At 44.1% G+C, this 25,514-nt stretch overlaps 8 protein-coding genes across 8 annotated transcripts; 4 read left to right on the forward strand and 4 right to left on the reverse strand.

Moving 5' to 3' along the window:
- Positions 1–349: 349 nt before the first annotated feature.
- Positions 350–2,387, forward strand: Bfra_002915 (putative regulatory factor sgt1 protein; the record flags this gene model as incomplete). The annotated part of the gene is made up of 3 exons (XM_037333328.1): positions 350–593; positions 646–845; positions 897–2,387. The coding sequence occupies 3 exons, from the start codon at positions 350–352 to the stop codon at positions 2,385–2,387; spliced, it is 1,935 nt and encodes a 644-aa protein (XP_037195456.1).
- Positions 2,388–2,463: 76 nt separating this feature from the next.
- Bfra_002916 (uncharacterized protein) lies at positions 2,464–3,741 on the reverse strand (the record flags this gene model as incomplete). Its single annotated transcript, XM_037333329.1, has 1 exon — positions 2,464–3,741. The coding sequence occupies one exon, from the start codon at positions 3,739–3,741 to the stop codon at positions 2,464–2,466; it is 1,278 nt and encodes a 425-aa protein (XP_037195457.1).
- Positions 3,742–7,025: 3,284 nt separating this feature from the next.
- Bfra_002917 (putative thump domain containing protein) lies at positions 7,026–8,697 on the reverse strand (the record flags this gene model as incomplete). Its single annotated transcript, XM_037333330.1, has 5 exons — positions 7,026–7,214; positions 7,271–7,411; positions 7,521–7,934; positions 7,992–8,150; positions 8,596–8,697. The coding sequence occupies 5 exons, from the start codon at positions 8,695–8,697 to the stop codon at positions 7,026–7,028; spliced, it is 1,005 nt and encodes a 334-aa protein (XP_037195458.1).
- A 439-nt stretch (positions 8,698–9,136) lies between these two features.
- On the reverse strand, positions 9,137–11,135 carry Bfra_002918 (putative pyruvate decarboxylase protein). Its single transcript, XM_037333331.1, has 3 exons — positions 10,875–11,135; positions 9,591–10,821; positions 9,137–9,536 (listed from the first exon to the last, which is right to left on the reverse strand). Exons 1-3 carry the CDS (start codon positions 11,059–11,061, stop codon positions 9,236–9,238), a joined length of 1,719 nt encoding a protein of 572 aa, XP_037195459.1. The 5' UTR covers positions 11,062–11,135; the 3' UTR covers positions 9,137–9,235.
- A 2,076-nt stretch (positions 11,136–13,211) lies between these two features.
- On the forward strand, positions 13,212–18,829 carry Bfra_002919 (putative map kinase kinase kinase protein; the record flags this gene model as incomplete). Its single annotated transcript, XM_037333332.1, has 2 exons — positions 13,212–18,655; positions 18,709–18,829. 2 exons carry the CDS (start codon positions 13,212–13,214, stop codon positions 18,827–18,829), a joined length of 5,565 nt encoding a protein of 1,854 aa, XP_037195460.1.
- Positions 18,830–19,458: 629 nt separating this feature from the next.
- On the reverse strand, positions 19,459–20,352 carry Bfra_002920 (uncharacterized protein; the record flags this gene model as incomplete). The annotated part of the gene is made up of 1 exon (XM_037333333.1): positions 19,459–20,352. One exon carries the CDS (start codon positions 20,350–20,352, stop codon positions 19,459–19,461), a length of 894 nt encoding a protein of 297 aa, XP_037195461.1.
- A 625-nt stretch (positions 20,353–20,977) lies between these two features.
- Bfra_002921 (uncharacterized protein) lies at positions 20,978–22,615 on the forward strand (the record flags this gene model as incomplete). The annotated part of the gene is made up of 2 exons (XM_037333334.1): positions 20,978–21,976; positions 22,025–22,615. 2 exons carry the CDS (start codon positions 20,978–20,980, stop codon positions 22,613–22,615), a joined length of 1,590 nt encoding a protein of 529 aa, XP_037195462.1.
- A 584-nt stretch (positions 22,616–23,199) lies between these two features.
- Positions 23,200–24,763, forward strand: Bfra_002922 (putative ldb17 protein; the record flags this gene model as incomplete). Its single annotated transcript, XM_037333335.1, has 3 exons — positions 23,200–23,254; positions 23,323–23,855; positions 23,912–24,763. 3 exons carry the CDS (start codon positions 23,200–23,202, stop codon positions 24,761–24,763), a joined length of 1,440 nt encoding a protein of 479 aa, XP_037195463.1.
- Between the last annotated feature and the right edge of the window lie 751 nt (positions 24,764–25,514).

Raw genomic sequence — 25,514 nt, forward strand, 5'->3', positions numbered from 1 at the left:
GATGCAAGAATAGCGACCATAGCGATTGACCCCAAATCAACGGCAGTGTCTTCATTCAAAGTGCAATTGTAAAAGAATAAGCTGAAATCGTGGTTTTTGGGGACGCGTTGTGAGAATTGAAGTTTTCTGAGATGATATCAATAGATACGCGATGGTCTCGATTGTTTACGTTCTTTCCAATGGAGGTTAGCGTCGGGTTGCCAAAACAAACACCTCGCACGGCTCTTTTTTTGTGCCAATGATATTAAACGATCATACAGAATGTTCAGCCTCATCAAACTTCGAAAGTCTCGTCAACACCATCTGCTTTTGAAATATCGAAGCTTCTGTAATTACGAATATTGCTAACATGGATGGGCTTGATGATGATTTTAGAGGGTTCGATGAAGGCTTCAATGGATTTCCTAAAAGACTTCCCGATGATTGTGTGGAATACTCACTTTACATCATTGACGCCAAGCTGAAATCACAAAAGGATTTACTTAGCAAGTTAGAGGATGTGCGGAAAGAGTCTTTGAAACTTCTGAAGGATCTTACTAAAGATTATATATGGCAACGGGATGGCTTTAAGGTGGAAATGAAGAATGAGAAGGGTACGATATCCACAATATATCGTCATGCGTCAAATGATTAACGATTTAGCAGGCTCAATGTATCTTAACGGCATTACAAATTATGGAGATTCGGTCGAAGACGAATGGCTTATTGTGTATATACTTAAAGAATTGAGTAGTCGATTTCCTACATTATGGATCAAAGTTGTGGACTCCGATGGCGAGTTTCTACTGATTGAAGCTGCAAATGCTCTACCAAGGTGGTTGAATCCTGAAATCGCAGATAACAGGGTGGGTATTCTCGTTCATATAAAATAAGGAACAAGTTCTGACACCTAGCAGGTATGGATTCATAATAATGCTCTTCACATTATACCATTGCGTGCAATCACTGATTCCTCAACCAAAACCCCAACTGCTCCAATAACTCGATCACTTACCTTAGAAGAAGCCCAGAAAACCATATCTTCAACCCCAGAAATACTCATACGCTCACCCATGATCGAAGAAGAGGCATTTTATCGTTTGCGAAACTACCCGGCCCAAATTGCAGCATCCCTTCATCATGCTCGCATCACAATACCGCGGAAAGTTGCCTACCTACTACATCTTCGCCCAACCGCTATAGCCCCGGCAGTCGAAGCATTTTATCTTCGTGATCCAATTGCACTCAAGCCTCTTCAAACTCCCTCATCTAAACTTGCATTCCCTCCAAAGGATTTAGTCACTGTCTCAACCCGATTTACAAAAGTTCTCTATGCACAGCTGAAGTCGCAACAGTTTTCTGCCCCTATTGCATGGAAGGATATTTTAACACCGCCAAAGAACGACGCAGAGTTGGAAAACTTTACAAGATTAGAAATGGGAATGAAGATCACTTCAGGATTCGAAATGCTAGTTACAGATACGACAAATGCCGATCATCGATCCGTCAGAGAGATCAATATACTTCTAGAGGATCTCGAGGAAGACGCTTCCAATCTTCCTAACGATGACGAGATTCTGACGTGGAAGGACAATATGAGAGAGGATGATGAGAAATGGCTCGACATCAATTTCGAGGATTTCGAGAGAGAGCTAGATGGAAAGAATAAGGACAAGAAGTCGGCTGGAATACCTGGAGCTTTTGGACCGGAACCCCCGTCCGGATTTGGCGATGCAAAGACTGAAGCTGATTTAAAGAAAATGGTGGAACGTTTTGAAGCTTTCCTAAATGACGATGATGCCGGTCCCGACGGTGCTGAAATGGACGAGATGGATGTTGATGACGATGAAGACGACGACGAAGACGACGATGATGTCGATGATGAAGACAGCGAGGAGGATAAAGATGTTAGCTTTGATGAAGTGGAATTTGCAAAGATGATGAGAGAGATGATGGGTATGCCAACGGATGACATAAATGAGCCTGCATCTCGATTCAAGCCAGGTAATTCCCGCAGGGTTGAAGAAATCGATAGTGATGATGACAATGAAGAAGGCGATGAAATGGAGGAGATACAAAAAGTGATGAAGAGGATGGAAGCAGAATTGAACGAAGCTGGAGCGCTCAATTTAGATCCAACCCCAAGCAAGATTTCTACCCTCTCCGGAAAAGGGATGAGCACTGGAAAGGATAAGCAACGAGCAGAAGTAGATGAGGAGGACGAGGAAGAGGAAGAAAGCGATGAGGAACTGGACATCGATTTTAATCTGGCGAAAAATCTGTTAGAAAGTTTCAAGAGTCAAGGAGGCATGGCTGGGCCCGGGGGCAATCTACTAGGTATGATGGGTATGAAGCTACCTCGCGACGAAGATGACGAAGGAAGAAGTCGTGGAAAGAGACCTGAATAAAGGTTGAACAAAAAATATAAGATATTTGACTATTGTTTGGGTATCACTAATTACATCAAAAAATCGCTAGTATGCCTCAATTTTCATCCACCAAATCCTCGATACCAATTTTTTGCCTCTTGGAACTCTCGGCCTCCGGGGCTCCAGACGAACTCAGGCTTCGCGCTCTCTTGAGCATATCGTTGACTGCAACATCCACTTTTTCTAATTCTGATAACGCAGCGGTTAAATTCCTCCGGTTTTCCAACTCGCGTCTACTGCTGTCGCTTTGGGGTCGGTAGTATTCTGTCACTATCCCAAGTACAGCCCTGTAGCAGCGGTAGAGCAACAATCTTACTTCTACATTCCCTGTATCCTCGATGAGATCATCTTCATCACCTGCCTTCCAGCCTTCCATGAATCCTTCACTAGGATTTTCGAAAACATTTGAGAGTAATGGATCTCCAAAGACACCCTGACTCCAGTTTCGTAGCCCTGTCAATTTAAGACTTTCAGTCGGAATGTGCGAACTGCCTTCTTTGATTCCATTCTCGATCATTACGTTCCGTTCGCCTAGATCTAGTAGTACCAATCTAGGAAGTTTGACGGCGTCCATGCGCCAAGATAGACGCTGGTAGTGTGATCGCACTACATCGTATGGAAGTAAGACGGCCATATCCTCTCCATCTCGTAAAATTGATTCAAGTAGGGTATTGAAAGCTTCTGACCAGGTTGGGGAGCCTGAGCCTAATGGGGCTGAAGGGGGCGATTGCTTAAAGGGATCTGGGAGGACTCGGGCTGCTGTACCGAATGTGCCATTGGGTGATGTGAGGGAAGCTAAGCTTCGAGTTAGAGATCCGACTTGTTTGTCGATGAGGCGCCGGTCGGGTAGACTGAGGTACACTGAAAGTGCAGAAAGTGTTTTTCCGGCTGTCGGTTCGAAGATTGTGTATGGTAATGCCATCTCTCGGTTATTGGATGAATGCTTGAGCATTTTCGGTATCACGTCTTCTAGTTTTATGGATGCTAAATCATGTTCTACATCTTCCATACCATTGGTATTTACGCCTTTGGATTTTTGGCATGACGTATCGAGGAATTGTACGAGAGTTGCTTCAGAGTACTGAAGCGTGGTCTCGTGTCTCAAGAGACGAACTGCTAAACTGGGCGCAAAGGACAGGAGAAGCTTGTTATCATTCGACATGTTGAGAGTGTACAGTCTGGGTAGTTGAGTAGAGGGTAATTCTTCGACACTTCCTAGTTTCATATCCGGTACCACATGGCTAAGTATCTCCTTAAGACGTCGTACTGGGACCGAATACATAAGCGACGTCTTAAAGGACTTGCCAGGGACGGCAGTCTTGTACGAAGCCATTATGAGCAGTGAGGTGGTATTCAGATATGAGGGTGAGATGTGGATATGTATGGTTTTGGGATAAAGTGGAGTCAGTGGGTTTGATCAGCCTGAGGATGAGGGTGGGCAAATTGATAGGGATATGATATGTATGCCGTGTTTCTGTAATCTGGCAGTAGCTGTTCTCGGTTGCTTACTGACTCGGATAATAGCCTAGCCGGGCTTTTACCTTAATATGATATGTGTAGGGTTGGCCAGGAATATTTGGCGGCACTCTGGTCTCGTCAATTCGCTTATAGTGTGTTTCAATTGGTCCAATTGCAGTGATGAAGTCCGTGGCAACTGGCTCCTTTGAGCTCCACAATAATGGAAATTAGATCTTTGGAAGATCGGCGGTGGAAGGGACGCACAACACCCAAATTATGTGATTAGGTAGAAATATTGTTCTGCATCGAAGTATTGATGTACAGTTGTAAAAGTAATGCTCGTGCTCTTTGGTGTTTGGGTATTGGATGCCTTAAGGTGGTACTCAACAAAATATTGGTGCCTGCGAAGAGATGCAAGGCAGCCACCTACTTGAGAATCCTGAAGTGTTCTGCCGGTAGGAGAACATGAATTGGGTAATTTCCTAATAATGGATAATTCTTTGAAATGGGTAAGTGGAATAAAATACGAAGTTCTTGAAATCTTATCGGCGACAGGATGGATTGTGGATAATTATGGATGTTTGATGAACTTGAGCTGTATTGGGTATCTATTTTGTCGTTGTATAGGTCCATCGACGAAGAAGTAGATATAAAGTAATTCTCGAAGCGAAAGATGGATGTCACTTTTCTAACGAGAAACGGAGATTTGGACGAAAAGGGTTTAGACAACCGATTGGAGGTGAGATTAAGGCGTTGTTTTGAACGATTCTGGATTCTGGAATATTGGGGGAGAACTTTTCCGGGACATGGAACTTGTACTAGAAAGGCAATTTTTGAGAATCATTCATGTATGGTGACAAGATGAAATAGAATCTAGAAAATTAGTGGAGTGCGCTTGAGGCGTGTATAGGAGGTCTTTTCTTAGATAGCTCCCGCCATGGAATAACAATCGTGTCTAGTGTTGGAACTTGGAAGCTTGGTTGGCAAGATGTGGAGACTTCAGGTACGGGGTGTTCGATGTAGGTAAAATTTAAAGAACTAGATCATAATGGGTAACAGGATCTTCAATATCCCGGTCTACGTATTATCATCGATCCAATTACGGGATTGTCGAGAGTCGAGATTATGTTGATGTCGAAAACTTTGGTCCCCGAGACATTGGCATTGATGCAAGAAGATACCGATGGCTGTAGATGTAGATGTAGATGCAGAAGTAAAGATTGTGAATGCAGTTCGGACATGAACGGAGGAATACACATACATATCAAACTACATACCAGAACGGATTAGATGTCGTATTTTTCTTGAGTGATTAGTATTGATTGGTATTTGTGGTTGTAAGTGTAGTGGCTGGAAGTGGAATTTGAATTGATTAGATTGGTGGGGGTATGTTAAGCCTAAGGTAACATCAAAAGGTACATCCACACTATCCATGGTAATCCATTCCTTTCCCTTGGGTTGTGTTATGTAGACCAGGGGGGGAAAGTACGATTTAAATTCTACGATTGGACGGGAATAAGCGAGCTTTTTACATCGGGAAGGTGTAGGTTGTATGGGATTATTTGGTCATCCACCATTCATGCACATACATATACCTATGCCTATACACTACATACGACATGTATACCACTGAGTGATGCTGTAAAAGTGTTAAGACGTTTTCAATACGGACTCATGCATTGAACGCATAAATCTGAAATCCCGACGATTCTGAGAGCTGCACTCGACACACGCTGCAGCTCAGGAACGAAATGGGGGATCGGCGAAGGAAATTGGAGGAGAAAAAAAAAATCTCATGATCATGAAATCATTCAATGGAGCTGAAGTGGATATGGGTTCCAACACTAGAAACAGATCTTTCCGTGTTGAAATATGGACTTAGTACATATCGTCCTAACACTCCACCTCTAATCATCTGTTCCGACGAGAAGGAAGAATATATTAAACACGTGTGGTACTGGGTGATTTACGAGAGAATTGTAACCTATATGAATCTGATGATATACCCGGGTACGTACTTTCGAACGGAGTATGATGCATGCTGAGAAGAAAGAAAGCCACCACCTTGTTGGAGGAACGCCAGGTAATTTCGTCTGATGTTCGAGTATTCATCTCATCATATTCCTATTCCCATCAACACAACCATCTCAACCTTCCCAAATCACTAATCTAATACCAAACCCCAAATCTCAATCCCATATACTAGTAACTAACTCAATTCACCGTTCTCTTCCCAAAAAAATTCCTCGGATCAATCAGTTCCACCCTCGTTTAATTTCAGCCGATCAGGTTAGCCGCTCCCATTTCAGTACTGGCCCGAGTGCGAAACCATGTAACCCCGATGGAGCGCCCAGTAGCGAGCTTGCATACACCATGTACGCGTGTTTAGTACAAACACTTCTGAAGTTCTGGGAAAATTTGCAAAATATTTCACATGTGTATTGTTTGTGTCATTAAAGATGGAAAGGTACAGTTAGTTTCGAGCTTTCTGCATATCATCACACAAATAATTCTAGTTGTAGATAAGGTGCCGTTGTATTTTATGCGGGAGCGAGAACTCAGTTCAGCTGGGCCTTAGTGACATATTAGATAATGCAATGTTGTGATCACTATGTACTTCACATAGACTTGCAATATGCATTATGCACATGCAGTATGGAGTGACGCTTGAAGTATGTCGATGATTCGGAAGAATACAGAGCAACTTTTGATCAAGATCATGGATATCAGTTTTCCAGATAAAAAATTCCCCACAGTCCACGTTTTTTCACTCTTCTAGGCTTCAAAGGTAATATCTACATTCACATGGATCAAAGTCTTGCGAAGCTGTAAATGTAGCGGTCAAACCTGTGCCTCGAGAAGCCCTAGAAGCCGGATATGCACCCTTATCCCCTGCAATGAAAGGGTGGGATTTTAGGTACGGGTTTGTTGAGGAACTTGAATGCGACATGACATGAAATGATATGATATGATTTATGAGTAAGGTAAGCTGATCTAAGCGCCTGTGCAGATCGATTGGTATGAGATATGCGCAAGTATTCAAATGCCCGATTTTGGTATGTTGCATCCTTTGCGTCACAAGGAACATTTGCACATCTCATCTCTGGAAAATGGTAGCTGGCATAGGTGACACAAGGTGATGCTAGTAATCTAAAACAATTAACTGCCGTTCGATTTCTCGGGTAGAGCCCGAGTCTCGTCTGTAATTACGTTTTCGGGCGTAGCTCTTGCTTTGGCATCTGCTAGTCCCCCAGATTTTAAACTCGCTGAAGGTGACTGGAGCTCGTAAAGGTTATAGCGCTTAAGCTTTTCCCAGTCATCTCCAACGACACTCATACCACAGATAGTCTAGCCAATGCAAGTTAGCATGCTGATCTCTGCATTTGTGGGTTTGCATTTGTTACCTGGTAAATCTCGATTATTATCACTTTGTCTGGCTTAGTGAGATTGACTTTATGATTGTCATCCACCAGAGATGCGACCTGTTTAATCACGACATCCCGCTTTAATGTGCTATGATTGCGTATCGTGGGTCGAATAGCATACTATAATGCGGTTAATGAATGTTGACCCAAAAGTCAAACAATCTAATCAAACTTTGAGGCTAGAGCTTCAATGTCGTGGCAGCACTATACGCAAAATAGGAATACGTACCGAGTGTGCAGCAACTTCTTCTGATTTTGCGGCTTCTCCAGCAAGTCGGAAATGAGCACCTAGCACGGCTTGTCCGACTTCTTCGATACCTTTTTCTGTTGCTTTCCCAATAATTGACATTGGTGTTAGACGATTTACAAACCTCAATTTTCTCACCCCGCCCGATGCTGCATCTTCACACATCCTGTGAACGAGATCGGCTGGGTCTATTGGCGATCGTGTTTTGAAAAACAGCACGCACTGAATATCTAGGTAAATTGCAGAGAAAAGCTTCTCTGCAGGATCTTTATGCGCTGCAACTTCTTTTCGAATGGATGCTTCAATATCATCAACTGATTCGGTAGCATCTTCGTCTCCCTCACCCTCCTTTTCGTTGCTTGACTTCGCGGAGATACCATAGTACTTCTCAGCAGACTAATTGCAATTTAGCATAAACCGGTAGAAGTCTGGGGCTAAAACTTGATAACTAACCTCCTCGAGTAGACTCCTCAGCTCCTCTGTCGCCTTTCCTTCTTTGCCCTTCACGCACGTTGCCCAAATCCCTTGGTCACCTGGTTCTATCTTCCCACCACTCTTAGAGGCCATTTTGGTTTGCTGATGTGGAGTTTGCCATTTGCCATTTGAACCACCCTACATAAGAAGTCAGAGGAGTTTCGGAGAGACAAATGAGGTCAAATTGAAGCATATATTGTCGAGTGCGAGAACCATTTTGAAGTACCACAGTAACTCTGAATCAAAAATTGACAGCCTGTCTAGGCCCTCTTCCACTAAGTTGCAACATCCCATTGATGATGAAAACAGAAAACATGCTCTGGTCTGCATGTCCCGGAGCCATCACGAAATTTGAAATTTTCTTTCAAGTAAATCTGATTGAATAAGTTCCTTGGCAGTCAATCTCGCCGAGGGACCACTCTTGAACCGAAGACTTCAATTGAAATCAAGACTCGTTTCCTTTCTCGACTGCCCCCAAAACCATCACCAAATCACATACAATTGCTTCAATCCCCTCCTCTCCTGCGTTCACTCCAAATATAGAGCCATCATGAATAAAGAAAGAAAAAGGAAAGCCTCATACCTTAGCTCTTTTCGCCCCTCTATTATCCCCGTCTCTCACATCTCTCGCATCTCTTCCGCCGCCTCCAGATCTTTCTTTCCTCTTGTTATTCGAATCCGCCATATGCTCAACTCGCGCCCACCAAATTGTACTTGCAGACTCAGTTTTAATTCAATCCCACCTTGCTTCTGCAATTTATTAGAAGAAGATGTGAATTCGTTGTTTTTAAAACTTGTCCGACATTGAAGATCACGCCGCTCAAACAAAATGGAAAATGTCGCTTAGTCAGACAGTCTAAAATACCCCACTTCGCCGCATTGAGGCAAGGTGTGAATGGGTGGGAGATTTGAAGATGGAAAAGCAAGATTTCCATTAGAATTTCGAAGTTGAAAGTTTCAAATATCCTGCAGTCGATCACATTCCATGATATTCTTGTATTTTGATTTCACTCCGGTATATCAAACTTCTAAGTCAATTCCAAGGCTTCCTTGATGTATTCATTCGACGGAATCACAGCAATCAAAGTGTTACAATTTCTTGTTCTGACGGATACAGCAGAGAAGAATTCCATTATTTCATTATTTTCATTATCCTAACCGGGTACCCGATCCGTACGCCTCCAATGCCCCAATAATTTTGATTTCGAAGCTCGAAGTATTGTTTACTCCTTCGCGTTGTTCTTAGCACTCGCCTCAGCCGTCAAGACCAATGCTCTTGGAGCATCCTCCTTTGGAATATACAATTCCACAAACTGCAGACAGTCCGCAGAGTTGAACTCTTTATTCGTAAAAAGCTCATTGACTTGGTCTTTGGTCTTAATCTGGTGAAGCTTGTATTTGCCTTCTTTGGCACCAAATGCTGGGACCAGATCTTTGTTGTTCCAGGGCGCAATATCATTGTATTCTGCTTCCATGCCGTGAATAAATCTCTCAATGGTGTAGCCGTCATTGCAAATCACAAAACTTCATTGATCATTAGCCATAAAATCTGTTGAAAGGAGAAGCAACGTAACTTACATGATAGGTTTCAATCCAAGGCGGATCATTGTGCTTACTTCTTGAGCCGTGAGCTGGAAACTACCATCACCAACAAACAAAATGGTTCTCCTGTCATCTCCAGCATCTCTGGCGGCCAGTGCAGCACCTTGACAAGCACCAACGGAGTACCCAATACTACCCCACAATACCTGGCTGAGAGCTGTAACTCCCTTTGGAAATTTCGTCTCCCAAATACCGAAGTTGGCTGTTCCAGTCTCGGTAATGACAATATCGTTCTCCTTCAAGAACTCGCCAGCCCTGGGCCAAAACCATGCTTGAGTGATGGTATCTGAGCTATCTTCATTTGCGGCAACCTTGTTTTCCATCTTGGGCCCTGGAACGGCAGAGAGCTTTTGAAGGTCAATTTTCTTGATAATCTTCTGCAAAACCCCGCGCATGTGAACGCCTGGGTATTCAGAATAACGAACGACAATTGTTGTGCTGTGGAAGTCGATTGTGTTAAGTTGAGAAGTCTTATAGGAGAATCCGGCGGTGTTGAAGTCACTCTTGATGGCTCCAATCGTCAAAATAAGGTCCGAAGACTCGACTCGCTTTTTAACGTCTGGCTGACTACCACTTCCCGCGTAGACACCTCCATAATTTTCGGAGGTCTCGTCGACGGCACCCTTGCCCATTGGAGTGACAAAGACAGGCAAGCTAGTCTTTTCTATCAATCCGTGCACCTCTGGGATGACTCTGTGTCTAATAGCGCATGCGTCAACGAGGATGATAGGGCTTTTCGCGGCCTCAAGATACTTGAGAACTACATCAACGACGTAATCCTCTTTGTCCGGGTTATTTGAGGGTAGAGACAAGTCAATGGGTGTCTTCAACCGTTCTCCTTCTACCTTCTTCTGAACCATATCTGTTGGCAGTGTAATGTAGACCGGCTGGCTATGAATCCAGCATTGCTGCAGCGTATGATCGATCAAGGCAGCAGCTTCGTTAGGATCATTAATCTTGGCCATTGCGCAAGAGATCTCCTTTGACATATCTGCGAAAACATTAAAGTTTCCGTTTCCAAGTGTATGATGCAAAAGCATGCCATCCTTTTGCGAAATTGTTGAAGGGGTGCCAACTATGTGGACAATAGGGACTCGTTCAGAGTATGCACCCGCCATGGCATTGATCGCTGAGAGCTCTCCCACGCCAAAGGTAGTCATGATTGCCGAAATTCCTTTCACACGAGCATAGCCATCGGCAGCATATCCTTTATAAAGTTATCGTTAGTTATGAAACATTGGCTGATAGAGGAAAACTGACCTGCATTCAACTCGTTACAATTGCCAACCCATTTCAATCCAAGTTTAGGGATGTAGTCAAGAGCAACCAAATTGTAATCTCCTGGCAAGCCATGAATAGAGTCGATTCCAATTTGCTTCAATCTCGTGAATAGATACTCAGCAATATCCACTGGGGATTTAAGAGACTCAGTCCTGAGATCCACCATGTTGATTGATAATGGCGGGGTTGTTAGAAGTAGCACTTATGAGATGTATGGAGGTTCAAATGTTTAACTTGTTCTCGTTGAATGATGTATGAAGAAATATTAAATAGATGAGAAAGCAATGACATTCAGAAATTAAATACGAAATCGGAAAGAAACTCCTCAGTCTTTATAATAGTTTGTCTCTGGCTTTGGACAGCCGTTTCTGCCGTCGATACCGATATCACCCATCATCCATCAAATCACCCCACCAAAAATGACGTTTTGCTTGGGTGAGCTCTTTTGAGACTGGAAGCTGCAACGGCAAAGCATGATTTTAACTCCATCATGGGCTTATTAAGTAAGCCACACATTTCTTTCATCCATACAGATCTACTCATAGAACATTCAGATCCGCACATTGAATGTTGTTTGTCAACGACTGGATGATTCCGATGTCAATGGAATAAGGTTATCGAAAAGTGGTCTGATGGAAGATACGAGTATCATGGTAAAGAAGTTAAGAGATTCAATTTGTCGATTTACATAGAAAGAGGTTTGGTATGACAAAGTATGATCACCTAGGTGGTATGTGAGGAACAAATGATTTGACGTATTGACTGCATGAGAGTGGAAACTCAATTACGATGTACAGGAGAAAAGTGGATAGATAGCTCGAGGCTCGAGATGGTCATCATGGACTAACTAGATGGTATACTTCATACCAAATATTTTAGTGTGCCGTTATTGGCATCAACTGCATCCTGCTATTTCATACCTTGATTTGAAAACCGATCGTTCCATGAGGATTTCGCAAGTTCCGCCGTCGGTTGATTCGCTGTCTCTATCTCTCTCGATGCTCGATATTGTAGAGTATCAATGAATCGGGAGCTTGTAAATGTTTTTGTGTAATATTGAATATGGATAATGATTATCTAATTTGATATCGAATATTAAAAATACACTTTCTTGGTGTCCTGGGGGTTTTCGTCTTGCTGCAGACTGTCTACTCCTTGTATAAATTATCCAGTTACTCCTTCGTACCGGTAACATCATGCTGCTCAAGAACAGAAATCCGAATGGGATAGATAACCGTGATCCGGCAACACTTTGGAATTTGTGGTTTGCTTAATATCATGATCAGTGTATGAACGAACTCCTTTAACCAGGTCCTCGTAAATTGACGTGCGAATAGGAAGTAAGCTGCACCTTCTACACCTTTCTTGGTTCCACACACATCTTCGTTGGTGAATAGGAGGTAGAGTCAGAAACGAGCTTACAGCTCACCTAGAGTTATACTATTTGATGGAAACCCATGCATACTTAATCTTGATCACTTGATTGACGCTCCACTGGCCCTCCGGGAGCCACTGCCGTGGAGGCAGGCTATTCGGATACGAAATAGCACATAGTACATCTCTTCCCAATGGAATCTTAGGTGTTGCTCATATTTTTGGTTGATGCTCTTGAGTATATGAGGACTAGGTAGATCAGATGCAGTACATACGGGTAGGTATGTTCTAGATATATGGGGTGACTTGTTCAATATACCCTACCCACCTCGATGCCTCTCACAATACAAAGGTGCCCTGCTCGGTTGCCCTGTTGCCCCGTTGCCCTGCAATTTTGAAACATAGGGAAAACCGTGATGTGGCTGAGGCAAATCAAATTTTGCTGATAATTGATAAAAAAACCTAAGCGGGGGTGAATTGAATGATTGTCCGGTACTTAATCCTTCCTTTCTTTCTATACCCTACGAGCAGACTAGGGAGTTCGAAATCTTTAGCCTTGTTTACAAAATTCCCCCCATGCTATGCCATGCCATGCTATGTACAATACTACTACCTAGTAGGTAAAGAGAGGTATTGATAATATATGCCTTTGGTCCTAAAACCCTTGGAAAATAATTATTCAACCCATCTACACAAATTATTTACATGAAATTTAATCTTTTCTTTTTGCTTCAATTTGATCTACTTCTAACATCTCTTTCATAAGATTACACATACACAGTATAAGAAATCTAGTCCTCGATTTTGCGACAATCTCTCGGCGCCTATACCCGTCGTACCTTGGTTGGTTATCTTTGCGAACATTCCAAACAAAGGCCAGCATTGCGATTTTCCAATATTCTTTGGACTCGCTCAAATTGATCTAAATATGCGCAGGCGACCATGAACCAGCGCCCCCGAAGCTCTTCCACAAGATCAAATACAAGCTTTTTAGACTCAAGTCGTGCTGTGCAGGCCTCACCTCGAAACAAACCTTCGAATAACGAGCTTACAATCCCTGAAAGTAATTTACTTCTCAACAACGTTCCAACTTACGCAGTGAGTAGCTCTGCAAGTCTACTCATTCCTACCGCCTACGGAACAGGTTCATCTTATCCTACAATTGTTGCATCGAGCTCCCCATCGCGACCCAGAGCTCATTCTGCGGCGACCAACCCGCAACCCCCTTCTCTGTATTCGCCTGCTACCCATTCTCGACATTCTACGCGATCTGGCTCGGAAATCTCAATGTCGTATCAGCCAGGAAGATATCAGTCGGCCGGCGACCAAAGGCAATATGGGCTCCCTCCACCACCTCCCATGTCCCCGCCATCCCAACCGCATATGAACCAGCTGAACTTGAACAATATACCTCCACCACCGCCTCGAAATAACATACCTCCACCTCCACCTATAGTTTCGAATAACTGGCAACAGCCACAGCAAACTTGGCTGGTCAACAATAATAGACCATTCCCTGGGCCACCGGCTAATCCTCCAAACACAAGTCAATATCACGCCTACAATCCTGGCCAGCACCATCAACCTGCGCCGTTATCGATAGGTCAGCCTCAATCGAATAGTGAGCAGATGTCAGCAACATATATACCGCGCGGGGAATCATTTGGACCTGGTGTTGGGATACCTGGCTTAGGATGGAGCAGTCAAGAGAACTATAGGGATAGTGCGGACTTTTCTGCTGTATCGGACAGCTCAAGAGGAACACCATTAGAAGACAGTAATTATTACAAGGATCGATCATATCCATCGCAGACACCTCAACGGTTCAATAACATTCATCTCCCGGAGTATGATTCCCCAGGCCCCCCTACAGCAACTATTACGAATCCACAATTGTCTTCGGCCACCAATAGAGGCTTGACAGCAACGTCAAACAATTCACATCAACATGCGTCCGGTAATAATTCGAACACGCCAATCTCACCGAATGATGCGGGTTCTCAATGGTCCATGAATCGCGTTTTGTTGTGGCTGGCTAATAATCACTTTTCTAATGATTGGCAGGAAACTTTTAAAGCATTGAATATATATGGCTCCGTATTCCTCGAACTTGGCAGTGTTCATGGTGGGAGAGGTAACTTTGGGATGATGCACCAGCAAGTATATCCACGGCTAGCAAAAGAGTGCTCCAGTAGTGGAACTGGCTGGGATCAAGCTAGGGAGCGCGAAGAAGGGAAAAGAATGCGACGTCTGATTAAGGCTATTGTGACTGGGAAAAGTCTAGAAGGCACCAAGTCATCACAAATTCGGCGGCAGTCATCCGCGGCTAACCTTATTACAAGACCCAGTACAGAGAGCAGTCTGGATAGCTTTTCTTATCATGGCCGTGGAAACGGAGCTTCCATATCTACGCCAAACACAGCCAATGACGATGATAATAGTCCTGGAAAACAAATGTCGACAAGTTCTGGACAAGTTGTTGGAACGAGAAGGCATTCAGGAAGAAGTACTACTATGCCTATTTTGAGCAATATCAATACCGCAGAAGAGAGCGATTTCAATAACAGCCGAAATTCTCATCGAAATGTTTTAAAAAATATTGATAGTGATGGCGCCCGACGTCATAGTCCAAGCGCCAGTAATGAACTCAACGAAGGAAGTTTCAAGCCGCAACCTCTGCGTCTGGATGGGAGTCCGAAGAGCGGTAGTCCTGCTGGGACATTCGCAACGCTTCACACACCGGTAGGGCAAAACCTATCAGCTTCGCCTCGTAGTGCTGTATTTGGCCATCGACCAAGCAATAGCACCGACTCCATATCTTCTAGCCAGGCAATTTACGGATCTGGGGTGCCACCAGGTGCTAGCCAAGCACTCAGAGGTGGAATGGGAGGGGCTGTAGGCGAAGTCAGCCTTGTAAGAAACCAAGAAACTCGAAGACATGGTGTTGACGTATCACGTCCTTCTCCCTTGGATGGCGAGCGTTCCGCAAGCTCAGAACAACCCACATCCGCAAGAGAATCGAGAGGGTTTCTCAGTCACTTCAAAGGGAAAAAGCGGCGAGGAAAAGAAGATGGCCTAGCCCCATCGCCCGAAGATCAGAATCTTGATTCCCCTACTAGCCCATCTCTTGGCTTTAAAGCCGCACCTTTCTTGGGCAATGGCAGGATTAGCAACTCTAGCGAAACTTCATTGGACCGACCTTTGTCCACATTCTCCGCGTCAGAATATGATAAATTCGCGCATGGAAAGGGATATCGCGGCGTGCGAGCTACGGGGAGGAATTTTGTCTTGGCTACTACAGACGGGTGGAATTTTCGTCTGTGTGATGTCACTGAAATCGATAATGCGCAAGATCTTAAGGCTACGATATGTTCTAATTTAGGCGTTCTTGACTCAGAATTTACACATTTTTATCTTACAGAACTAGGTAAGATGGAGCACGAAGAAGCATTGGATGATAATAAACTTCTCTTTTGCAAAAGGCACAAAGCCGATCAGTCTGGTAACCTCAAATTCTTTGTTAGAGGAGCAACAAACTCTGCAACATCACTGCCTGCCTCGCAATCCGCAGGTCACGGCATGAACTTTACGACGAAACTGAGTGGGCTTTCTCCTATTTTACCCCCAACCGCGCCTCTCGATGAAGAGGCTTATGCCCTTTTAAATGGAAGCAGAAGACGATCCAGCTCATCACCACCTACATCACGCCAAAATACGATCAAGGGGGGTTCTACACCTCAGAAAGACAAGCCTGCACCTACAACTGAAACACCAGATGCACTCCGTGAGCGCCTAATGGCGTACAGAGCATCACACTTAGGGGAGAGAGAAATACCAGAAGCAGATAGACAAGCGTTCATAGCAATGGCATCAGCAGAACATAAAGCTGAGATGGACCGAAGACAAAAAGAATATCTGGCGAAAAAGAAAGCAAACAAAGGTACACCAACCTCCGCGGATGGTGCGTTGGGTATTGTTGGTCGCAATGTTGATTTCGATCAACCGAGACTCTCGCCTTTTGAAGATAAGAAGCCGGATAATCTCTTCCCTCAAAGAAAAGCTCCGCCAATCCCTGGAGAGTCAGCTACTTTGATCAAAGCCAACTCCTTGAGCAAAAAGTCTGGTAACCAAGCTCGTCTGTCATATGAAAGCGTTGAAAGCGAAGGTAAACGTTCATCTGGAGGCGACTCAAGTGAAGGCTCCAGCACTAAACGGAAGCCAGTTCCCGCCTCACCTGTCAATCCAGGAGGTATTGGCGCTGCTCTGTTCGTCATGGGCAAAGGCTTTTCATCAATAGGGCACCCAACAAGTACCGTGTCACCGGTCAAAAAATCGCCTCCGATCAATACGTCTGAGAATTATGGCAAAAACGCCATGTCAACGGTTGATCACGGAAACACCGGATCTGGCAGAAGCAGTCCCAAATCGAGTGGTACTCCGGGCAGTGTCACTTGGGGCAGAGGTGATACGTCATTCATTATCCCTGATTATGCTGGTGAAGAAGAAAGCTTATCGGCGAGCATCGCTACGTCTTTGAAAGATTCCAGTAATGCTGCGATAGCCAGAATGAAGGAGGAAGAAATCCGAAGAGGGCCTTCCCCCCGTGCCATTAGTCCGAACAGTGCTCATATGTCAGAGCTTACCACGCCTGGAAATCGGAAATCTTACGGTCCTAACCTTGATTTCACCGAAGCAAGCGTGGTGTTCGATAAACCCCCCCAGCAAGTAGAGCAAGAAGATTCCGACTCGGATTCCGATTCCGGTCTATTTAGTATACCAATACAAAAGACGCAGAAAGCCAAGGAGGGCGTTAGTGGAGATGACTCTTCTGGTATCTCCAAGCGACCAAGTTTGACTGTCAAAACCTCAAGGGCCAAAAAGGGCCTTTCCGTGTCGTGGGGCTCACCTCAACAGGACAGCTCATCCTCGTCTAGCCTTCCAAAACTCCCTGATTTTGACAATCAGCGTAGAGATGAAAACGAACGGACCATTGAAGAAACCGAAGAAGAGAAACAAGCAAAGGTACTCCGAAGACGATCTTTCGCTCGAACCGATACCTGGGCTCCCAGACCTCCTGAAGAGAACATTCTCCTCAATCTAGAGGACTTCTTTCCCAATCTCAATGTAGATGAACCAGTAATGGACGAAGGTGTTGGTGGGTCCCCGCCAGTTTCTCCTATTGCAGAACAAGATACAGTGGATTCAGCTACAACTACGACTCCTTCCATGTCTTCTCTATCAGTTGCGGGATCTTCTATGCTTTCTACGCCTAGAACGAGCATGTACGGTGACGGAGACACGCTCGGATCAGACGAATCGACCCTAAAAGCACTCGAAAGACCGGGCTCTGTGCAGAGTGTTGCGCAACGCAATATTCGTCGCTCTGGCGGCTTGGGCCGAATGAAGTCGATTCGTGAAGTGGCTAGAGGAGCCCACGAAGCAAATAAGCGTTACACCTCGGCAACTGTTGCTCCACAGAAGGGCGACAAGACTTCAAGCATGATCCAGCGTCGGAAAAGTACCAAGATGTTTGGTGCTAATATTGTTCAAATTAAACCTCAGCGTGGTAGCCTACTGATCCCTCAGATCCCACAAGACACAATACCTAAACGACAAGCCACCTTTAGATGGTTTAAAGGTCAATTGATTGGAAAGGGTACTTACGGGCGTGTTTACCTGGGTATGAATGCTACAACTGGAGAGTTTTTGGCTGTGAAACAGGTTGAAGTCAACTCTAAAGCGGCTGGAAATGATAAGGAAAAAATTCGTGAGATGGTAGCAGCACTAGACCAAGAGATTGACACTATGCAGCATCTTGATCATGCGAATATTGTGCAATATCTTGGTTGTGAAAGAGGCGAGATGTCTATCAGTATCTTTTTGGAATATATTTCTGGTGGTAGTGTAGGAGGTTGTCTTCGAAAGCACGGCAGATTTGAAGAGACGGTCGTTAGCTCGCTAACTCGCCAAACTCTCGATGGGTTAGCATATCTTCATCGTGAAGGTATTCTCCATCGTGATCTCAAAGCCGATAACATCCTACTCGATGTTGATGGAACGTGCAAGATTTCTGATTTTGGTATCTCAAAGAAATCGGACAATATCTATGGCAACGATGCATCCAATAATATGCAGGGATCCGTGTTTTGGATGGCCCCTGAAGTCGTTCGGTCACAAGGTGAGGGATATTCGGCGAAGGTGGACATTTGGTCACTTGGCTGCGTTGTCCTAGAAATGCTTGGTGGCAAACGACCTTGGGCCAAAGAGGAAACTGTAGGCGCTATTTACAAACTGGGAAGTTTGAGTGAGGCACCGCCGATTCCCGATGATGTTGCCCAAGCCATTAGCCCTGGAACTTTAGGGTTCATGATGGATTGTTGGACTATGTATGTTTTCATCATCTGTAGCATTTTAAGTTTCTACTAACACCATGATGCAGTATTCCAAGCGAACGACCAACAGCCGAAACCCTCCTTACTCAGCATCCTTTCTGTGAATTGGATACTCACTACAACTTTCTGGACACAGAACTTTATGCTAAGATTCGCGGCACATATTAATTGGACACACACGGCTTTTCCGCAATACTTGACTTCTCACAAACTGCCTCTCAAAATATTTATCACCTTTAAGATTTCAGTTAATATTAATTAGACTGAAGTCTAGATCTATTCTATGCTTCCTCAGCCTCTATATTTGCATCATTTGGTACTATTTACAAATCAAGCGGTACAATTTTGCGGGTGCTACACTGGCTGTTGGAAAAAAAGCTGTATTTGATACCATCTCCTTTGTTTGTATTTTTTTTCGGCGCCCTGATGCTTATGGGAGGGATAAATGCGAGATTCTTGGATAAATGAATCGGTCTATTTACGGTCTGTATGATTGGTCAGCATTTGCACACTATGGAAACAAGCAACATAATGCGAAGAGGGTCCTGTATGTATAGTACGATTCTAGTGAAATGATGAGGTTTATATGATATTCTCAGAGTCGTTATATTGAAGGAAACGGCATACGTTTGGATATGTTGAATGTTGCAAAACGGTAAATGATCTAATGAGAAATATCGAATGTAATCGACCTCCTTTACAGGAGCTTCCATCCCTGGGAACTTGCAGGATCATCACGTAATTCATCACTAAATTTGCGCCTATGCGTCAATGATTAGAAAAAGCTATTCACCACCCTATCTCCCCCTCTTCTTCGGACTTTCCCTCTCCACAAGTCCTTCGAATAGCCCATCCCTCTCCCTGGTAAGATCCCTCAACTCCATTCTCAAACTCTCCAGTTCCAGTCTCGCCAAATCGATATCTTGTGGTAAACCATGGAATGCCTTAACCTGCATTTCCAAATCCTTCACTGTAGCTAACCACTCTTTGAATTTCTCTTCTTCGGCTTTGATAGTTTCTACTGTTATTTTTGACGTAGAAGAATTGGACGAGGAGGACAGGGCGGCTATGCGCTCGCGGATTTCTGGAAGTTTGCTGGTGAGAATTTTAATCTTGCGTTGGAGGTCGAGGGTTTGCTTTGATAGGTCGGTGGGAGCTTGGTAGGAGGGTGATTGGAGAGAAGCGATGAGTGTAGTCAGATTGGTCAGTTCTGTGGTAAGGGAACGTTGGAGAGTAGCCACGCGTGAGGTGGCTTGAGAAAGTGTGTAGGATGTAGTTTGCAGGGAGAGTAATTTGCGGCCGATGATCTCAGTGGACGGAGTGGATAGATTGAGGGTTGTGGATAAAGATGAGAGACTTTCGAGAGCAGTTTGGCCTTCAGGAGTAAGGGAATCTTCGAGGGTGTGCAAGAGCTCTGTATTTGGGTCATTATCGAGGGAGGTTTGGATGGCGGTGAGAGCATTCTCTCGAGATCGAGCCAGGAGTTCTTGTTCTTCGTCTGCAGTCTCATTGAGTGATGCGAGAGAGAGGAGGGCTTTGAGTGTAGAGGCATTTCGTTCGAAGGCTGGAATGGGTTGATTGGCGAATTTAATCAAGAGCCAGCTATCTATATATGACCAATCTTTAGCAGCTGCAAGTTGTTGACGAGCAACTGTAGGTGAGAATATCGTTGCGGGCGAAAGGTGAGACATATTGAATGTAAGTCGATTTGCAGATCCAGGAGTCGAAATGTGAACCCCAGTTGACAAGGTATTATCTGTAGGAGAATTTAACTTTGGAGCTATTGGAAACAGTATAATGTTTCTTGTAGATTCGAACGAGTGAGACTTTACGATCTCAGAGAGAATTGTCCCAGGAGTTATGGAGAAGAATTTGAGCGAAGAGAGTCCTAGGTGTTGGGATAAATCCAGGTGTGAGATGAAGATATATTTTTGTAGAAAGTGTTCATGAACAATGCCAACAAGGTGAACAAGGCTGATGATACGCTAAGCAAGGATCTAACGGAGATACTGCCTAATCAAGATAAGACTCTAAATAATTGAACGTCAGATAATGAAGTTAATGCAAACGCCTCATCGGCCCCAATTAACCAGGCCTCAAAGACCTCCCGAATTGAGTCGAAAAGGCCACCTAATTCTGCCGATATCTTCGAATATCTTCCACGTGTAATTAATTTGTTCATATTGTTCAACTGTTATCGCCTTTTCTTAAAGACCATTGCTCAATCCCTTTTTTCTTATTCTTTTTCACTCTTTATTCCATGCTTTGAACTCTCTACATTTAGATTCGTCATAGACGTAAATACATACACTCACAATGATTGTGAAAGTAAAGTTGTCGGTCCTTGCCTTTGCCGCAGCTCTCTTATCCTCAAACTCTTTGGTTTCGGCACTTTCTGCGAATGATATTCCCTCTGATACTCCCATTTCATCTTTATTGGCATCTGCCAACGCGCATCTAGCAAAGGGCGAAACGAACGATGCCTTGACTTATTACGACATTGCTATCGCCCGCGATCCATCGAACTATCTCAGTCATTTCCGTCGCGGTGCTGCCTACCTTTCCCTTGGTCGAATGGCTCAGGCTGCTCAAGACTTCGATAAGGTATTGACAATCAAACCAGGCCATGAACCGGCATTGTCACAAAGGGCGAAGATCAGAGCAAAGAATGGAGATTGGGAAAACGCCAAACAAGATTACCTCTCCCTCGGCGCATCTCATGGAGCCGAAGAAGAACTCGCGAATTTAGTAGAGGCCCAAGGCGCAGCTAGTTTGGCAATGGATGCAGAGAAAAATCAGAACTGGGAAGAATGTGTAACACAAGCCGGAGCTGCAATAATGGTTGCCTCCAAGGTAGTGTCACTTCGCAAAACTAGAGCTCATTGTCGATTCGAACGCGGCGAAGTCCAAGAAGGAATGAGTGATCTCAAACACGTTCTCCAAATGCAACCAGGACTTACGGATCCCCATCTCCGGATTTCTACAATCAACTTTTACAGCTTGGGGGAAATGGAGCAGGGTATGGACCAATTGAGGAAGTGCTTGCATTCAGATCCAGATTCGAAGAGTTGTAAAAAACTATACAGAAGAGAGAAGACTATCGATAAAACCTTAGCCCAGGTTCGGAAATATTTTGAAAAGCATCAATACGCGAGCGGAGTGAAACTTCTTGTTCCATCTGGGGAGGAAGTTGGGTTGGTTCAAGAGATAAAGGATGATGTCAAGGAACACCGAGAGGCTGACTTAATACCTGAGCATGCGCCAAACCACCTGCTCACTCAAGTTGTCGAAATGGTTTGCCAGGCTTATCACGAGGTATGTTCAAAGCTCTGGAGTCATTTCTCTTCAACTAACGTGATATAGACCAAAAATACTAAGAAGGCCACTACTTACTGTGACGAAGCTCTTTCACTCAACGAAAACTCCCTTTATGGACTACTTCACAAAGCCCAGAAACATATGGAAGCAGAGAACTACGAAGCTGCTATATCCACCCTCAATACTGCAAAGGAAAACCACCCTGAAGCGCAGCAGATTGGAGGACTCTTACAAAAAGCTCAAGTAGAATTGAAGCGAAGCAAAACAAAAGATTACTACAAAGTTTTGGGGGTTCCTAAGGATGCGGACGAGCTTCAGATCAAATCAGCATACAGAAAATCAGTCAGAATAAACCATCCAGATAAGGCCCATAAACAAGGAATTAGTAAAGAAGAGGCTGAAAAGAAGATGGCAGCCATTAATGAAGCATATGAAGTACTGAGTGATCCTGAATTGAAGGCTCGCTTCGACCAAGGAGATGATCCAAATGACCACGAGCAACAAAGAGGACATCCATTCCAACAGGGTAGCCCATTTGGTGGTGGCGGATTCCCTTTCCAACATGGTGGTGGACATCATGGTGGTGGACAACAATTTAATTTCAAGTTCGGTCAAGGGGGATTCAATTTCGGTTAAGAAGATATCTTCGATTCTGAATCCAGGCGTTGGTTAGGCTTTGCAAGTTGACGGTGATTCAACCATTTAGTATACTCTGTAAAATGTGCACATCATGGCTTCAAGATGCTTGTGCGATGACATTCGGGAAGATAAAGAAAAGAGAAACGAGAAAAATCAATCACAAATCCTTAATTAGAGATTCGGTTTCTGTGATTGCGTTGTACTTGTGATTGTGAATGCGATGGGAATGTTAAACAATCTTATGAATTTATCAAGCACGAAGCCTCGTCATCAGCCTTGTCAAATTTCGGGCGCTACTGTATAAATCCCGACGGCATAATAGCACTGACCTTGAATGCGGGTCAATACAAACTTCAAACTTAGCAAACTTACCACTTCCTTTCTACGAACAGTGCAACAGTGTTCAGTGTTCAGTGTCTGTGTTGATCGCGACAAACTGGGACTCGATTTACAAGTTGTCTCAATTGTATGGCCCATTCTATTCCTCGATTATAATTATATTTTTGCACATAAAAACTTCGGGATGCTCTTACGATAGCATAAATACCCTTTCTCTGTAAACTCTCCTCGGACAAACCAATATGGACGGATTCGAGGTCGCATACACTTTAGATAATGAACAACAATTCTGGGATGGTATGTACATATATTTCGCTCCCTTGGATTCTGTGTTACTTAGAGTACTTACTAAAGATTGCCTTTAGAGATCGATGACATCGTTTCTTCGAAATGTGCGTCGCATCAATTAATTGATAATGCGCTGCGATCCTACTTAAAATTTACAACCAACTTCAAAGACGAATATCTGCAATCAGAGTTCGAGGTTGCAAAATGTTTACACAAATTGATGCAGAGCGAGCTATTCGCAGCGAATAAGGACTATGTGAGGACCCAGATCGTCTATAGCCTTATGCAGGAGGACGTACCTGCTACGCTACATGTGATAGCGAGCTTTCTACTATTTGATGGGCGCAATAATGAGACAACTTTCGAAATGATGAATAAGGAGGGATGTTTCCCAAGGTTATTGGAGTTGGTCAAGAAAGGGAATAGGGAAGATCCAACTTTACATAGACTACTACTGGAACTTTTATATGAGATGTCAAGGATGCAAAGGCTTAGTTTCGAAGACTTGGGTCAGGTAGATGACGAGTTCATCATATGTCTCTTTGAGATAATTGAAGAGTTATCGGATGATGTTAATGATCCTTACCATTATCCTGTTATTCGAGTTTTAGTAAGTGTCTACCGCAGGTTTAGATCTAATACCCCAATTGCTAACACCGTCTCTAGTTAGTTTTGAATGAACAGTATATGGTTGCTTCAACATCGACATCGGATCCTTCACATACTCTAACGAATCGAGTTGTTAAAATTCTCAGCCACAAAGGGTCATCATACATGACCTTTGGAGAGAATATCATCCTGCTACTAAACCGCGAGACTGAAACCTCTCTACAACTTCTAATCCTCAAGCTTTTATATTTATTGTTTACTACAAAAGCCACATACGAATACTTTTACACTAATGATCTTCGCGTCCTACTGGATGTCATAATTCGTAACCTTCTCGATCTCCCTAATGAGTTTGTCTCTCTCCGTCACACATACCTTCGAGTCCTTTACCCATTACTTGCACATACACAATTGCAGCAACCACCACATTACAAGAAACACGAAGTAGTGAAAGTTCTAAGCATACTCGGTGGATCGGGTAATGCACATTGGGAACCAGCAGATGAGACCACCATACGACTCGTCGAGCGAGTAGCCAAAGTTCCCTGGCTTCGGGATGACGACATCAGCGAAGGAGAAGTAGCGCGGAAACTCCTCGGTATAAGCCTCTCGCCGTCGCATACCGGTAGCTCGGTAAGTGTTTCGGATGTAGCTGCCGTTACAGAAAAACCTGGTGTTCAAACACCTAGTCGAAAAGCAGAAAGTGAAAACGCTGCACATGATCACGATACGCCTGTGATGGCGCCCTCTGATGAAATTCCAAAGAAAAAACGCGCGCTGCCACCGCTTCCACCGGCTGTTAGAGCAATTACTGCTCAGAAGAAAGTACCACCGATGACGCCACCGAGGAGGAGAACGAGACTTAAGGCTATGACCACGCAGCCACCTGAGGCGGCAGGGTTTGAGTGATGGATCGTGGAACTATGTGTATGATTGGTAAATTTGGAGTTATCGTGGGGGCATTGGTATTAGGAAGGGAAGGGAAGGTCTTTGTTCCTCCGTAAATAATACAACGGCGTCGGAGTGAGGAGTGCAGGGATGGTTGAATATTCACTTGTACTCAAAAATTCGGATTGAATAGTAGTTATCAAAAAGTCAAAAGTTGCTAGGTAAGACTATCAACTTCCATTTGAATATTGAGAGTCTGTATACATCCTTCAGGAAGACGATAAAATACAATTGGGTCTTACCCTATACATTATTACTTCATTGCTAAGCTGTGTTCATCAAACTTCTCATCCATATATGTGCGGCGTCGCAGGTGGTAGTGAATCTTAACTTCCTCCCTTGGGATAGCCCCAGTATTCAAGTAAATGAAATAGCAAAATAGTTCACGCGCCCGGTGCGCCAGGCGCGCTACACCTCTGTTGACCTATTCCGCGGTATCAATGACTCCGAAGGGATCGAATGCTCCCTACAAAGATACCGCGCGCACCTCGAGTTGTTGTGTCTAACCGTTAAGCTAGATTGTCGATTCTGTCAATACCACCATTTGACGAGGGAACTGGTGGGATTGAAGATTATGCTGATAAGGCGAAGATGGTTGTAGTGAATGGTGAATGGTGGAAAGCCGGAAATGGATAATGATGGATGGAGGAACAGTGAATAAGTATTCATGTGACAATACCTATATTGGATTTAGGCTTTTGGGAGGTAATTT

The sequence above is a fragment of the Botrytis fragariae genome (genome assembly GCF_013461495.1).
Source record: "Botrytis fragariae strain BVB16 chromosome Unknown tig00000012, whole genome shotgun sequence".
In the NCBI taxonomy this organism is placed as follows: domain Eukaryota; kingdom Fungi; phylum Ascomycota; class Leotiomycetes; order Helotiales; family Sclerotiniaceae; genus Botrytis; species Botrytis fragariae.